The following is a 16526-nucleotide window of genomic DNA, read 5'->3' as shown; positions in this document are numbered from 1 at the left end:
GGTGTCCGCTGCTGCGGTTTCAAACCTCGCCGCCCGCCCGCTCCACCAATGGGAGCCCGCGCCCGCGAGGCCGCCAATCAGAGCCGGCGGTTGAGGAGGAAGGGGCGGGGCCTACGCCCGCGAGGCCGCTCCTCGCGCTGAGGGATGGGTAAGGGCGTGCGCATGCGCACACCTCCCGGCGGGCTGTGCGCGCGGCTCCGTCCTGCGGCGCGCTCGGGCCGGGCGGGGAAGATGGCGGCGGGGACGGGCAGTGAGTGCGGGGGGGCAGCGAGAGGGGCGGCGGGGAGCGGGCGGCGGCGGCGGAGAGGACGGGGGGCGGCGGGAGGGGGCTGGGAGGGAGCGGGGGAGCGGCGGGGGGGGGGGGCTGAGGGGCGCTGTGGGGCGCTGTGGGGAAGGGGGCGGGGCTAACGGGGAGGGGAGGGGCTAACGGGGAGGGGAGGGGCTAACGGGGAGGGGAGGGGCAACGGGGAGGGGCCTAAAGTGAGGGAGGGGAGGGGCTAAGCGGAGGTGGGCGGGGCTGGAGGTGGGCGTGGTCGCGTGGTGGGCGTGGCCTCCGCCGCGCGGGCGGGGTGCGGAGCTGGGCTGTCTCCCCGCAGAGCACAAGCTGCTGGGCGCCGGCCCCACCGAGCCCTGGTCCGTCCGCGAGAAGCTCTGCCTGGCCTCCTCCGTCATGCGCAGCGGCGACCAGAACTGGTAAGGGCCCGGGCACGGCGCCTCTGCCTCCCTGTTCACAGCACAGGCGGAGGCGTTAATGGTGGAGGAATCAGACACGGGGCTTGGAAATCTGCTTGCTTCTTTTGTAACTGCCGCATAAAACTACATTAGTTAGGGCAAAGAGCGTGTGCATAAATTGGGAAGGTGAGTTGTGGTCCAGAAATCCATTTAACAAAGCATCGCTTTGCATCGCTGCTGCACTTGCAGCTTTGTTTTGCTGCCTCACCAAAGAAAAGTTTGTTTGTGGAAATGTAACGGTGTCATGAGAAGCTGGAAAGTTGCTTTTCAAAGCAATAGAGGGAAGCTGTTGGTTTAGGAGCAGGCAGATATTTTTGAGCCCGAGGGCTATATTTGAACAATCCTTTAAAAAAAACTCCATCGTGGCAAATGCATTGTGCTTGTGGGGATTATTCTGTGATGAACTTCAGGACAGGTCAGCATATTTGCACAGCATGTTGGTTCAGTTAGGCAGTAGGCAGTGACTCACCATTTCTCTCCTGTAGGGTCTCAGTCAGCAGAGCCATCAAGCCTTTTGCAGAGCCAGGCCGCCCACCTGACTGGTTTTCCCAAAAGGTAAGATACTGGCAAGTGAATCTTGGAGAAAATGAATTCTAGATGGGACGTGTAAGACAACCGCATAAGATGGTGTTGGAGTTTTTTGTTGCTGTTAAAAAAAAAAAAAGTTTGAAAAAATAGCAAAGTCAATTTTTAAAGAAACTGATTTTGTTCAAATCAGATTAAGTGAGCTGTGGATAAGGTTGGGTAAGGTAAAGAAAAAGAGAAGGATGATCAGAGACTTGAAAGAGCTTCCTTGTAAGGGAGCAGTAAGTAAGGTGGGACCTTTCAGCAAAAGGAAGAGATGACTAACGAGAAACAACAGATGTTGGTACAGTCAGGAGTGGCATGGCAAGGATGAATGAGTCTTAATTGTTCAGTACCCCGTCCAATACAAGATTTAGAGGCTATTAGGTAAGACTAACAGGAGGCAGGTTCAAAGCAAAACAAAAGAGACTGTGCAGCACCAGGCACGTAATCGAGCTGTGGAATTCTTTGCCATGGGGATTTGTGGATGCCCTTGTATTTTGGTGTGTCCAGCTGTTTGGTCGAGCATCTGGGATTTTTGTTAGATAACGGCCAGAAAGAGATAAACAGAATCTGTTTATCTTTTTGTGTGTGTATTATATATATAACTATTATTATTTTAAACATTACTTACTATTTTCTTAGTTCTCTTAAGGCATGAACCTAACCTTGACATAATGCTACCTTCCCCATTGAAATATTTTTGGTTCATGTTCGCAGGCAGCTACAGTTTTTCTAATCATGTTTGGTTTCTTTGCTTTCTAAATTGTTCCTTTATCTTTGTTTTGAAGATCAGCTCGGGCAGTGCTAGAGTAAAAGAGTGAATATGTCTCCTCATTTTGACAAACACTAAATTATAGCTTTGGGGAAGACTGTGGAGAAGACTGTCAGATATGTTCATACAGTGTTAGACCTCTGAAAGAGGAGGTGCCCTGTAGGTTTCGTTGATAGGCATTTGCTGATGCTTATTCTTTGGTATCCTCTGACTTTTTTTGTTTCTTCTTAGCATTGTGCATCTCAGTATTCAGAGCTCTTGGAGACTACAGAGACCCCTAAGTAAGTACAAAGTCGGAAGCAAGAGCAGTCTGCAGTTTTGGGTGGACTTGTCAGTTCCTACAGCAAAGCACTTGATAGTGCTCTTCCCCACGAGGAGTGTACAGGAATGATGAAATTTAATTGTAATAACTGGCTTGGGTGGACAATGGGATTGGGGTATGGCAGATGTGGAAGGCTGGCTCAATGGGAAGAGCAGCTAGCAAGCAAGCCCAAAATATTTCTCAGAACACGCTTTCCATATTTCTTTATCTTGTCTCTTTTGTTTTGGAACTTCACATCAAATGAAATTAAAGGTAGGGTATTTAAAAGTAGTGTTTATTTATGTTAGTGCTGAACGGTCTTTAACGGTATAGTTGCAGGACAAAGGACATCGTAGAGTTACTGAGAAAAATAAATGTTTTATTGTGGCTCTGAAGCTGAATGATGGGTTTTTCAGGTTGAGAGTTGTAGTGGGCTTCCATCTTTGGTCTACTCCTGAAGTCTTTAACTGGACACATTTAGATAAACTTTTCAGATCAGATTGTTTGAACACTGTGCTTTCCGGTCGGTGTTATTTAAGGGAAATTGGAAGAGGAGGTTGGTTTTGTGTATGTGGTATGAAAGACAGGCAGCAGCCAGGTATGGAAGGAAAACTCGGGTTTTCTGTTTAATGACTGTTTTGTTTTTCTCTTGTTCTATAGGAGAAAACGTGGCGAGAAGGGAGAGGTGGTGGAAACTGTGGAAGATGTTATTGTGCGGAAACTGACTGCAGAACGAGTTGAGGAGTTGAAGAAAATTATCAAAGAAACACAAGAGAAATACAGGTGTGTGGCAGAGGCATTAAGCTGTGGTGTACCTGAGAGTCCTGTCTTGAAAAAGTTGCATAAGTGGAGCAACGCTTGGTGTAAAAATGCATGGAACAAGAGCTTCTCAGTGCATACTGTTCAGTGATAAGTACGTGAGAAGATTTTCTGCTTACAGGCAACTCAAGAAGGATGCGGAGCTGATCCAGGCTGGACACATGGATAACAGACTGGAGGAGCTGTGCAATGAGATTATGATGTGCGTTATTTATTTCCACGTTATGTTTTCTTCTGAGATTGTAGTTCCCTGATGTTTTGTGTTAGGCTTTGTGTTTGTGTTACTTTTGCTCAATGCATTTTGAGCTGAGACAGATAGGGCAGCTGGGCTGATGCTTTGGCCTCTGAGGGTTGTCCTAGTTAGACTGGGGGACACCAGCTTATGTGCAACCTTTTTGACAGCTCTCAGAAAGAGCTTGGTGCTGGCTTGCAACATCATGCTTGCCTCCTCCGTTTTGATAATCATCTGGAACTGAAACCTGCAAAATGTGTTATTCTCTGACTGGCCTCTGAGTCTGCTTCCCTCTTCAAAGAAATGGAGCCTGAGTCCACAGAGGCAGTTCATTGTTGTCTGGAGATTAAGGGGTAGGGGCCAGTAAGCTGATTGTGGAGGAGAAGCTAAGGGGCAGTGGGACACTGTGTGACAGTTGGTTCTGTTTACAGAAAGAAAAAAATGGAGGAGGAGGAGGCAGAAGTCAAGAGGAAGGCTACAGATGCTGCTTATCAGGGTAAGCTGGAAATGTGCTTACTCCTCCTCAAAGAGAGGTGCATATGTTTGTAAGAACATTCGGGAAGTACTACATCTTGTTAAGAGCTGTTCAGGAGGAATTCCTTGACACTAGGGACTGGAGGGAAAGACTGTATTCTCTTCAGAGCTGAATACAGCGGCTTCTGATAAGGAAACAAATTCTGCAGAAAAGGCATCTGTAAGAGGAAGAAGGATTTGTTCTGAATGCTTCATCCATTTATAGTTTCTGGAGCAACTTGGTGAGCTAACCTACCATGGTGGGATGTGGTGAATACCCACTGCTAGGAAGATGTGAAATTAAAGTGCATTACCCCTTGCTAGTACTATTTGTGAGCTGAGTGTAGTGTGATGTGCGAAATTCCTACAATATAAATTGTTCTCTTAGTGTTCTTTAGGACAAAGTCAGAGGTAACTCTCAGGGACTGTCCAAGGTGGATGGAATCGCGGAATCCCACTTTTTTTTTTTCTGTTTTCTTACAGCTCGTCAGGCCATTAAGAATCCACCACGAAGATTAACGGGTGTGATGGTTCGCTCCCCTGCAGGTTCAACCTCTCCAGGGGGAGACTATGCTCTGGGAGATCTGTCTCAGCCTGCTGTGGATGAGGCCAGCCCGGGGGTAAGAATACTTCCCATGGTAAGAGGGGAAGAGCAGCTTGGGACACGGGCTCTGCATACATCATGGAACAGCAGCCTGGGGAGAAGCCCTTGCCTTGTTTTGCAGACTTTTTGTTGTGGTAGTGCTGTAGCGTGGCTGATGTACAGTGCTGCTCGAGATACGTGTCCTCTTCCCTGTCTGTGACCATCAGGTGCCTGGATCAAAGGCTGTGTAGGGGCCTCAGTGGGTTGGCCAGGAAGTCTTCTGTGTGTGCCTGGGAATTGGCACTAAAGGGCAGGGAAAGGGTAAAAGCAAATGCCTGGAGTAGGTGTAGCGAGTGAATGGAGAAGGTGGCTGTGGTGTGCTGGCTCAATGCTCTTGGGGGAAGGAGCAAGTGGGACTAGTCCGTGTGTTGGAGTGTGGCTTTGAACAGTGTGGTTTTTCTCTTTCTCAGGTCACTCCAGGGACATTGCCCAGCACCCCAGTTGCCTCCTTCATTGGAATCCCTGACACCCCTCCAGGCTCTGCTCCCCTGGATGCCCCCATGACCCCAGTCACTGATGATTCACCCCAGAAAAAGATGCTAGGACAAAAAGCAACTCCGCCTCCTTCCCCTCTGCTCTCAGAGCTGCTGAAGAAGGGCAGTCTCCTGCCCACAAGCCCCAGGCTGGTATGGAGCTCTCTGCTCATGTATGCAAGCACACAAACAGTCCGCTCCAGACTCTCCCACTGAAAAAGGGGGAGCCGCAAAGGCTTCTTAAAAACACAGTTTTGTGAGAATCTCAACAGAAGAGAAATCTGAGAGATTTAGTAACCCCTGTGAAGCCACAGAGGTGGGACTCTTTCCAGACAGTACTGTGGGTGCAGGGCTGCAGGTGTCAGTCAGCACATAGGACTGGCTCTCTCCAGTCATAAGGAGTTGGAATTGCAGGCTTTGCTAGAGGGAATGGCTCTCACTGCGGGTGCGTGTTAGTAGGCATCGTCCCGTTGGTCTCTGTGGAGGTGTTCTTGCTGAGTTCTCCTTTGGGCTCACAGTTCTTGTTTACATCCTGGCAGGGAGTTGTGTTTCGGTATTCGTAATGGGTCTTAGGAAAGGAATAAGGAGTCCTTTAATAAGTTTATGACCAATATTGAAGGGCTTCAGTCTTCTGGTTGTAGACAGTAGGGAAATGGCTGTGATGATGAATCAACCCTTGTGGTGTTAGTGACTGTGGAAGTCTGAGGAGGGCAACCATCGCTGACGTTGTTCAGAGCCCTGTTCTGAAAACTGCAGCCCTCAGCCTGTGCGTGATATTGATTCCCTGTGTTAGTGCTCATCTGATGGAATAGGTGTATTGCTGTTGACCTTTTAATAAGTCATATTTGGGGTCTTCTCTGTTAGTTTGCGTAAATGCTCCACGGGTTCTGTGTTTGCAGGCTGCAATGTAAGATATGAGATAACAAGAAAAGAAAATGGCTTTGGAAGACTTTGGGCTTTCTTTGTCTCGACAGGGCTGTTTTGTATCTGCTTCAGGGTCTGTCGCAGGTCTACACCGTGACCTTGACATAGTTACTCTCCATCTTGATGCTTCAGTTTCCCTCAACTAAAAATAAAGGAAAATTCTTTGCTGTTTTAGGGGTAGAGACACTAACACTACTGGTATCTGTAACAGGTTGGAAGGTCTTTGAACAGAGGAACTAAGGCAGAGTAAATTTTCTATTTTGCTTAACTTAAAGGAAGTGTGCACCATAGCTGTATTGTAGCTGGAGACTAACTAGTTTCAGACTGTCACTTGCACTTGCATAAGGGGCTTCAGGCAGGGACTAGACTGGACAAAAAGCAAAAAAGAAATGCTGAGACAGTGAGTGATGGACAAATTCATGGAGGAGCATATCTGGCAGAAAATCACTGATGTGATCGTATCTCCAGGAACTTCAGTTGTGTCTTCCTTTGGCAGGTTGGTGAAAACGAAATGGCAGTAGCTTCTGGTCACATGAACAGCTCGGGAGTCCTGCTGGAGGTAGGAAGCGTCCTCCCGGTGCTGCACAGTGGGGAAATGCAGTCGGCACCTGGTGCTGTCCCTGCATCTCCTGCTGCTTCAGGTAACTCCCAAGGACTCTCCCTGTACAGTTCTTCCCTCAGAAGTACTCGAGGCTTTAGCAATTTTACAGTTACGTGGCGTAATTTCACAGACTGCTTTATGAATTCTCTTTGGAGAGAGATGAAGGACATCTACCCTGGCTGGTTTGGGGGCTTCTTTATGAATTCTGTTGCTATTTCTGTACCCCTGTCCCTTTCCCCTTTCTTCCTCCTAAGAAGACTCTAATTCTCACAGGAGAAAGAAAAGTGCCTTGATCTAAAACGACTGAAACTGATTTGGTTTGGCCCTGGTCCATTCAGTCTAGTTTTCTGGGTTTGACACTGGCTAATACCGGGCATTTTGGTGCCTAGTTGACAGGGAGCTGGGGAAAATTGGGTCTATTGTCTCATTCTTAATCTGTCTAAATTTCAGTTCCCTGAACTGAAGACCTCATTTGTCTCATTTGCTTTAGCTCAGGGGTGTGTTGAGGATTGGACTGCAGTAGATTGTGAGTTCTGGAGTAAGTTCTATAGGCGGGGTGAGAGGGAACAATGCAGAGTCTCTGCACTGGATCTTCTCACAACATCCTGCCTAAGATGAAGTTTATTCTCAGCTCACACTAACAAAGGGTTAGTCATGTTGCCTCTCACTGAGGTTTTACGCCATTCATATATAATTCTAAATGAATAATCTCACTTTCCTTACGCATCTCTGTTCTCCAAGACCAGTTACTTTGGTCAAGGCGGTTCAGTAAATTCAGACTGGAAGGTACAGCTGAGTGGCAACCTCTGATAAAAGGCAGTCTTTAGGAAAGACCTGCAAAGAGATTCCTTCTGCTCCCTTCCACCCCTGTCATGATTGTTTGTCTTGGCTTACTTTGTGTGGCTCTCTCAGCACTGGTTTCCAGATTTCCTGTAATTATATTGGAATGAGCCTTCGGGAGGGTGTCTCTCTGCATGTGTGGCTTAGCCTGTCTGGCCCTTACGTTGGGCACTGTCCCAGAGTCTGCATGATCCTGTCTGAGACTGCACACCCCAAAGAGTCATGCATTTTTGGTGCGGGTTCTCCGTATAGCTTTTGGGACCATTTCTAGGTACTTTCCCAGAGGAAGCCAGCAGACATTGAAGAGCCCAGCGTTGGCTTTGTGGACGTCGGTGTTGGCTGCTTCTTGCTCATGTGCTTTTCCCTTCTACTCTCTGTTAGGTGCTCCTACGCTTTCCCGGCTTTTAGAAGCTGGTCCTGCGCAGTTCACCTCACCTCTTGCTTCCTTCTCCGCTGTTGCCAGCGAACCTCCAGCTAAGCTCCTGCCACCCCCAGTAGAGCCTGTGTCGCAGGCAACAATTGTCATGATGCCCACGCTGTCAGCACCATCCGTTGTGCCACCAGCTGCAGCTCCAGAAAGCGTAGCCACAGGTGCGTTCCTGAACTACGCACTCACAGGTCATGCACTGCTGGAAAGCAGAACTTCCCTTGGGCTCAGCACCCAGGAAGCTCTAAGCTGGCGTTTTATCACCTCAGACTCACCATCCTTTCTGAAAGAACGGTTACGGCTGAGTTCTCGAGTAAACAGATGGTGAAGGTGGGATTTAAATGGGATTTGTTGGGTGGGGGTGCTAGTGGTATGTTGATGGATTGTGATTCAAGGGCTGATTCAAGGCCTGGAATCTCACTTTGTCTCTACCGTGGGAAAGCAAACATGTCACCCATATTTGCCTTTTATTTTTCTAAGTCATGCTGTTGTGGGTGGAGCTGGGATGCTTGCAGTTGGTGCTTGGTCTTAACCACTGTGGTATTTGCTTATGATTGTCATGCTCATCCTTGCGCAGTGAGCCAGCCCGAAGCCTGTGTTTCCATGGAGGCAGTGTCTGATTCCCATACAGTGACGGTGTCCATGGACAGCAGCGAAATATCCATGATCATTGACTCCATCAAGAAAGAGTGCCTGGGTTCTGCGGCTGGCAGCGCTGCAGGCTCTTCCAAAGATCACTGCATGGATGGGAAAGAAGACCTGGATTTGGCTGAGAAGATGGATATTGCGGTGTCCTATACAGGGGAAGAACTGGACTTTGATACTGTTGGAAATATCATAGCCATCATTGAGGACAAGGTAAAGAGGCAAAATAGAGGGCCAGTAGCTTTTGCTCCTCATCAAGTTAGGTTAATCTCAAGTGATTACTGCTTGCCAATTTAATAAGTTTAAACGAGGAAGAAATAACTATTGCAAATCGCTCATTTTCACAGTCCTTGTCCTGGTCAATAGGAAATGACCATATGACACTACTGCTGGTAGCCCGCCACAATTAGCCTGGTGCTTCACTCATAGTACAGAAAGAAATTTCTTCCTCATGTTGGGTAGGGTTTGGGTCACAGACCTGGCAGACAAGTGAGCGCTGCTTGCAGCATACTTTCCATGAGCGCCAAGTTTCTGAAACTGAAATTCCACAGGGAGTGATGGGGGTCTGGCTGCTAAAGGTGGTTTTGTAAAGCCACTACACCAAATTTTCCACAATTGGCTTGTTACCAAATAACATTGATTTATTTTTTTTAATCCCTCTTTCTGACCTTGGCCTGCACTTCTGTTTGTTTGTTTTGACAATAAAGGTAGACGACAACCCCGAAGTCCTGGATGCAGCAGTTGTTGAAGCTGCTCTGTCTTCTTTTTGCGAAGATACTGATGACCCTCAGGCCCTGCCTGGCCCGTGGGAACACCCAATTCGTCAGGAGCACGAGAAACAGGCCCAGATACCCCAAGTGTCTGTGACTGTGAAGCAGGAGAGACTGGAGTGTGAGGAGCCGGAGGCAAAGGGAATTCGAGAGCTAATGGGCATTGGAGAGCTGGGATCAGAAATAAAGACAGAACCTGCAGAGCAGGAGCAGAATCAGCTGGGCGCTGAGGAAACCATACCAGCAACTGCAAGAGTGACAGAAACACCAGAGCTGAGGAGTCAAGAGATAGAAGAGGATCAGAGAGCAGCTGTGGCAGCAGGAGAGAGTTCTGAAATTGAGATAGAATCGACCAAGGGAGAAGACACGATGCACAGCACGGTGAAGACAGAGGTATGTGAGCAGAGGCTGCCTGGAACTGGTGTGGGGAAGGAAAGGAGCAGTTGTGGCAGGCAGGAAAGTTTAGAGGAAGGGTGACTGCTGGGCTGAAGGTGACCCTTCCATGAATGTGGCTGGCTGTTCCCTTGGGAGTCATGCTGCTGATCTGTTCGATCTGCAGGGAAGCTCTCTGCTTCAGGCAGTGCCTTTATGTATCTCCCACCACCCATGTGCAGAATTGCTGTTGGGAAGGTGCTCAGTGAACTTCATTGCCTTGAGTTAGGTTAGGGTGAGTGAGATGTGCCCACACCTTCACTGAAGTAAGCTGACACAAACATCTAGATTTGTGCATTTCTCTTCCCTCCAGACCCCACCTGATGATGATTCATCCCCTCCACAAGTCCCAAATGTGAGTGAAGACTCCTCACAGGCTGATGTTCAGCACAAATTTGAGCTGTCAGGTAACTTAATTCAGCTAGGAAATCTTTTACATGCAACATTATTAGCTGGATAGATGTCAGTGATCTGGTTCAGGTGTTTTGGGGAGGAGGGAGAAAACAAGATATGTGTAGGAATAGTGGTAATTACTGCAGGACAGTAGGCTTTGGTACAGGAGCTTTTGTAGGAAAGACTGCTTTGGAGAATCATAACCTTTCTGCTTTTCTTCCTTCTACAGACTCAATGAAGGAGGAAGCCCGAGCCCTGTTTAGGAGTCAGATGAAGGTAATTCTGAATTGGTTGTACTCATCCTGGGTACTTTGGGGTTCATTCTTGCTTTCTGGCTCCTATCCGCTGAAAATCAAAGCCTGCTTCAGCTTTCCACACTGGGAAGTCGTCAGTGTGAGGTTGGGAGCTAAAGGGGAGATTGCTCCAGGCCCTGTTCAGCTAGGTATAAATGTTTCTGTGTTTATGTTAGGGCGGTGGGAGGCAGGGCAGGATAGTGACCAGAATTTTCTGGATGTGCCTGTAGATGATGTTGTGTGTAGTAAGAAAATCACTTTACTTTCTGAACTATAGTTTCTTTGGAGGCTCTGAGTTGCTGCTGTAGTTGGCTGTGTAGACTCATGAACTCTGTGTTTCAGGATGGGCAGGGTGAAGAGGATGATGAGGATGGTGCCAGTGAGGCTGCCAGTTTGGAGGAGCCCAAAGAAGAAGATCAGGGTGAGGGATATCTGTCAGAGATGGATAACGAACCCCCTGTGAGTGAGAGCGACGATGGCTTCAGTGTCCATAACGCACCTTTACAGTCGCACACGCTAGCCGACTCCATCCCCAGCAGCCCGGCCTCCTCGCAGTTGTGAGTATCTGTGAAAGTCTCAGCCATGCAGGTGCAAATCCCAGGCTGTTTTATGGAGGGAACATAGGATTCTCATGTCTGTTTTGCTGACTGAGTGAGTCCAAAGGGGGAATTTGATGATTTGTCTGGCACTAGATTCTCCTTACTCACAAGTGTGGTGTGCAGACAGTGCCATAGTACCGGGTCCCTTTTTTTATTTCTGTCTCTGGCAGGGGTTAGTGTAGGCACAGCAAAGGCAAAATAAACTAAGGTTTCTGCTCCAAGGCAGTATGGAGACTTACGATGGAGGTCTTACTCTTTTTTTCTCTCAGCTCAGTGTGCAGTGAGGATCAGGAAGCAATACAGGCCCAGAAGATCTGGAAGAAAGCCATCATGCTAGTTTGGAGAGCAGCAGCTAATCACAGGTGAGTTTAATGCCTTGAGAATTGGCAGAAGGAAGTAAATAATCCCAGACAAGCCCGTACTCTCCCACCTCTGAGGCTTACCTGCCTTGTTACGGGGAGATGATGAATCAAATTGTTACTGATAGCAGACAAACATGACAGCATGAAACAAATATTTGAGGATTGTTCCTTTATCAGCAAGGATAGGGCATTCAGTAGATTCCTTCTCTCTGCAGGTATGCTAATGTCTTCCTCCAGCCTGTGACTGATGATATAGCACCAGGCTACCACAGTATTGTGCAAAGGTGAGTCTCGGCAGTCTCATGTCATTAGATCTCTGGTATATTTGTGTAGGAATTTCAGGCAGGAAGGTCTAGTCTTCATCTGTAATTCAAACTGCAAGACTTGGAAAATACTTTTCTTCTGGCATCTTCCAGTCAGAAACAGATTTCCCTAAGAAAAGAGTCATCTTCAGATCTTCAGTAATAGACGCAAGTCTTTACCCAGCCCTGTCCTTGAATGAAGTAAGGTGACTTGCACAGAACATTTTTTGTCAGTAAGGTAGTATGTGACTATCATCAGGTTCTCTCAGTTTCTGTCTAGGGGTAGGGTTTAATCTTTGGGACTCCAAAGACTTTGATGAGCTCTTTTACTGTCTCAGACAGTGGACTTTTCTGGGAGAGGTAACAGAATCCACTGCTAGCCTCAGAAATCTCTGTAAACAGTTCAATGGCTGCAGCTCGAGTTCCCTATTATCTCCTTCAGTGATGCCTGGAGAAGGCAAATGTCTCTCAAGGCATCTGTTATGTATTGTCACCATTTATGGTAACTGCTGGACAGCTTGTGTCTCCTGATTTGAGGCCTTGGAACTCAGGAACACAGCCTATGTGGGGGAGAAGATATTCTGCCAATTAAATAGATTATCTAATTAGACATGTCACAGACCCAAGGCTGCTCGCAAATGAGAGGGGAAAGAGGTAGGTATGTCTGTTGCTATGCTGAATGCATTTCTTTTCATAGGCCAATGGATTTATCTACAATCAAAAAGAACATTGAGAATGGGCTGATACGAACCACAGCTGAGTTCCAGCGTGATATTATGCTGATGTTTCAAAATGCAGTTATGTACAACAGCTCAGACCACGATGTGTACCACATGGCTGTGGAGATGCAGCGAGATGTCCTGGAGCAGATCCAGGTAAAGTACTGAGCTGAGACCAGGAGCAGTGCAGAACAGAGCATCTGCCTTGGTCCGCCGGTATAGGAAACGTTACTGGATGTAAGACCACACTTTCACTCACAGTGTCTTTGAGTGAAGTAGCACCGTTTTTCCTGCATCTCTCTTGTGCTAGGTGTTTGTGGTGAGCTGGATTGTGGATGGGTTAAAACTAACACGGCAAAATGTCAGTTAGGTTCAGCCCAGACCAATTTCAAATCTAATTTCCTTCAGGGGATGTACATATGCTTAGGCCAGCAAGAAGCAGGGTGTGGTTCAGGAACAGAAACAAGCAACAAGATCAGTGAATGACAGGGGACGCGATTGCTTCTTTTGGTGGCTGTGCTGGCTTAAAGTGTATATGAAACTGGCCTGTGAATATGTGTTATTTAAAATTTCTTACGAAGTGGAATGTCCCAACAGCCAGGGCTAACGCAGTTTGCAATGGATTTTTATAGTCCCTCCAGACTTGTGGCTTCTGAGGTAAATGGGGGAACTTACTCTGAGCAGCAAACAAGGAACTGAAACTGCCTCTGACCCAATCATTCCCAGCCCTGTGGTTTTTGATAGTTAAGTGACAAGCACTAGCTGAGCTTGTTTTGCTTGAGAATCTTAACAGTGTGTGGTTTTCCTGCAGCAATTTCTGGCCACGCAACTGATCATGCAAACATCAGAGTCAGGGATCAGTGCAAAGAGCCTGCGTGGGCGAGACTCCACTCGCAAGCAAGATGCTTCGGAGAAGGTGAGAATGCTGCACCCTGCAGAAGGGCAGTTGGTATCTTTTGGAGAGTCTCAAGATACTGCAAAAAGTTCCTGTAACAAAGATGTGCAGAATGTTTTTTTGAGATCAAAATAGCTTCAACATCTTCGTGTGAACAAACAGTATTTTTCTTTAAATGTGTCCACTGATTAGATTTCAGCTCTGAAGCTGTGTGTCATCCCAGAGGCAGGTCTGAGAATCATGAGTTACTCCTGTGACCCCTATGTTTGTTCCCTGATTTTAAAAACAAGTATATTAAAACTGTAGGGAAACGAGTAGACTATCGGAAGAAGCGTGATATGGCAGGAAGGTGAAAATGTAGAGATCTGGAAGACTAGCCTCTGCCATGTTCTTCACGTCCAAGTCAGGTTCCTAGAACCAGGGAATTACTCCAGTCTGGTTTGCTGTTTAAAACACACCATGGAACCTTTGACTTCCACGATGATCTGAACTAATAGCAGTGTAGATTTTTTTTTTTCTTCTGTAAAGATGCATCCAGACTTGGTTACATGACCTCACATGCTCTCAGCTGGCATACATAACATTGTAACAGCAAGGGCTACCTGCTTTGTTCTTGTGGCGAGCATGGCTGATCGCACAGTGCAGCAATTGTTTGGTAGTCCAGGCATTGCTATGGTTGAGGAGGGAATATCCCTTTCCTAGCATTCTTACTCTCGCCATATCCCTCTTTTGTGCATTTATATGTTCCTGCTGCATAAGACTGAAGCCGTGCAGGAAGGGGAATGGGGCAGATGTTTCTCTATGCTCGTGTGTGGGCTTATTGCTTCTATGTGGTGTGTGCATTTCCCTATCTGATGAGTGCTTCTGTTTTGGCCTTTTAACAGGACAGTGTCCCAATGGGCTCTCCTGCCTTCCTTCTCTCTCTCTTTGTAAGTATTGAAAGGCGCTAGCAAGTACTGCTGGCAGCGTGCTCTGCTCCTTGTCTGGGTGATCACTGCACTGTCACAGCATCCTTAGCATCACAGCAATGTGTGTTTAACATAGGGGCTGTACAACCATGATCACTAGAGAAGAAACATCTTAGTCCCTTCCTCTCAGCGTGGGTGAGTGGGTGGGGCTTCAGTCTTTCTGCTGGTTCCAAGCGTTCTTGTTTTGTCATCTGCCTTTGCTTTTTTCCACAACTGCTCTCCTGCTTTCTTTCCATGTAAGTGGGAAGACACGCCAAGTGGTGCAGTGCTGTAGTTCTGACATCTCTCATGCTTACACAGCTGCCCCTTCTTCACATTCAAGACAGTACAGAGGGTCTGGGGAAAGTGGGGAATCAGCTGTGTACTCCTTTATCATTCATGGTCCAGAAAGCAAATAAGATACTCCGCAGAAATACCTTGCTCTGTGCCTCTGGTGATCTGGAAGTGTTTGGAAAGTATTCCCTCTGGGAAACCCCAAGCCTTTTGAGTTGCGGGGAGGAGAGAGGGGAGGAAGATGGAGAGTTTTTTTTTTTCTCTCGCATATATCTAAAGACAGAGGAGTACTCCGGGAGAGTCAGCATGTCAGCCAGAGGGAGAGGGCAGCGGATCAAAGGAAGCTCTCAGCTCGCCTTCTACTCATGGAAAGGAGCTGTGCGGAGAAGCTAGGGAGCTAGTGCCAGGGTCACTCAACTGGAGGAGCACTTCCCATAGGGATCAGCAGCTGATAAGGTAGGTTAGTCAGCAGTTTCCTCTTTCCATCTTAAGAGCCAAGCTAGAAACTGTCACTTAGGAGAAAGCCTGCAGTGTGCAGGCTCCAAAAGCATCTGTTTTGGTGAGAGCCTTGTTGCCTGTCTCTCCTGGCTGCCAGCAATGCACAGAGATGCTGCAAATCCCAGCACCTGTGCTGTGTCCAGAGTGAACTTTAGGTAGGTCTGCAGACAGGCCTCCCCAGGCCTTCCTGTCAGAGCTTCCCTTTCTCCTGTTCAGAAGGCATGAAAAGTATTATTACTAGATGCACAATTCCTTACCACTATGTGCTGGAGGAAGTGTTTTGTGTTTAGGGTTGCATAACTCATTTCTGCTAATGCCAGTCCTTTTGTTTGCCTTGTGACTAGGATGGAGGCACCAGAGGGCGTCGCTGTGCCATCGAGGCAGACATGAAGATGAAGAAATGATGCTGCGGACAGATAAGAAAACCCAGCACCTGGCATCCGGAGCTGGAGTGCAAGCAAGATGCTGTTAAAGCTGTTGGAGGAGGAAGAAAAGCTGCAGGTCTATTTCTGGGACCTGTTCCACCTTCTTGGCTTGACACTCTGGGAAGCAATTTCTCATCAGAATGTGTAACCCAAAGAAACTTCCTCGGAGGGGAAGACTAGCCCCCCTGCCTGTTCTAGGGCAGTCGTCTTGGGCTTCATCAGTGTTCTGGTGTTAGCTAGCAACTGGTGGCTCGTATGTACTGTAATGTGAAGTGTACAGATTTTTACTAGTGATGTGTAAATGTGTATGTATATTAAAGTCTGGGGAAAAACAAACCCGGTGTACGGTGTGCAGTGTACTGAGCATCACAGCTCTCTGCAGGGAGGAACCCTGCTTGTGTACAGGTGTGCATACACGCCTTGAACACCTGCAAACGCAACGCACTTCCAGTTACCCGTTGGAGCACACACGCACCGCAGGTCTTTGACATCAGAGACAATGCATTAATCATTAGAATGCTGCACGGTGCTTGGATGGAGGGGAACGTTCCCTCTGTGAGTGTGTGTGTAAGGATATGGCAGTGTTGTTACGAAACAGGGCATCTTAACCACGGAAAGTTAAGTACTACAGTCTCACTGGAGCTTTCCTTAACAGAACCTTGTGTTGGATGTACCACATTTTTCCCCAGAGATTTGAAAGGGGTAAGGTAGTTAGGTTGAAAACCTGATTCCAGCTGCTGTAGGCATGTCCTTACCTGGTTTCACAGCGGAAGTTTTGAACCGGTTCTCTTGGATGGGTGTTAACAGTTCTTTTCCTCAGCAACCTGGATGACTGGGTTTTAAGCTTCCTCTGACAGCTTTCAAGTTACCTGATTTTTTTTTTTCTGCTAATATGACCTGTGAACTTGTGCATTTTCTGCCCATGTACCCTTCCATGAGAAAAGAACAAAAAACCATGATCCTCTGTGATACTTGCAGCAGCTGGGGGTTGTCTACACCTTTTGTTGTGCAGCATGTACAGGGCTCAGCATTCTGTCACACCAGTTGCAAGAAACAGTCATTGCAATTACTACAGTGGGATTGTTACCTTATCTAGTAAGAGCTGTTG

General features: G+C 47.5%; 1 protein-coding gene across 3 annotated transcripts; it reads left to right on the top strand.

The window, feature by feature from the left end:
• Window positions 1-154: 154 nt before the first annotated feature.
• On the top strand, window positions 155-15745 carry BRD8 (bromodomain containing 8). 3 transcript variants are annotated; one of them, XM_035559871.2, is made up of 21 exons: window positions 155-250; window positions 597-693; window positions 1218-1287; window positions 2303-2352; window positions 3033-3155; window positions 3313-3393; window positions 3855-3919; window positions 4420-4556; window positions 6473-6617; window positions 7799-8008; window positions 8422-8702; window positions 9197-9652; window positions 10005-10098; window positions 10314-10360; window positions 10720-10934; window positions 11246-11338; window positions 11554-11622; window positions 12338-12515; window positions 13171-13275; window positions 14139-14183; window positions 15338-15745. In XM_035559871.2, exons 1-21 carry the CDS (start codon window positions 163-165, stop codon window positions 15395-15397), a joined length of 2709 nt encoding a protein of 902 aa, XP_035415764.1. In that variant the 5' UTR covers window positions 155-162; the 3' UTR covers window positions 15398-15745. The 3 variants fall into 3 exon arrangements, with proteins under 3 accessions (XP_035415764.1, XP_035415762.1, XP_050569654.1); XM_035559869.2 differs by lacking the exon at window positions 14139-14183 and adding an exon at window positions 4990-5205; XM_050713697.1 differs by lacking the exon at window positions 15338-15745 and adding an exon at window positions 14775-14948.
• The last annotated feature ends 781 nt before the right edge of the window (window positions 15746-16526 follow it).

Source organism: Cygnus atratus, chromosome 14 (assembly GCF_013377495.2).
Source record: "Cygnus atratus isolate AKBS03 ecotype Queensland, Australia chromosome 14, CAtr_DNAZoo_HiC_assembly, whole genome shotgun sequence".
Taxonomy (NCBI): Eukaryota; Metazoa; Chordata; class Aves; order Anseriformes; family Anatidae; genus Cygnus; species Cygnus atratus.
The sequence above is the reverse complement of the archived record's forward strand: the minus strand, read 5'-3'. Positions and strand labels throughout refer to the sequence as shown.

What these genes read in the sequence shown, in the direction of transcription:
- BRD8 (XM_035559869.2), top strand. Translation starts at nt 163, where the DNA reads ATGCGCACACCTCCCGGCGGGCTGTGCGCGCGGCTCCGTCCTGCGGCG. An exon ending in CTGTGCAATGAGATTATGAT is followed by an intron (nt 3,394 to 3,854) that starts GTGCGTTATTTA and finishes TTCTGTTTACAG; the next exon opens with AAAGAAAAAAATGGAGGAGG. An exon ending in TACAGATGCTGCTTATCAGG is followed by an intron (nt 3,920 to 4,419) that starts GTAAGCTGGAAA and finishes GTTTTCTTACAG; the next exon opens with CTCGTCAGGCCATTAAGAAT.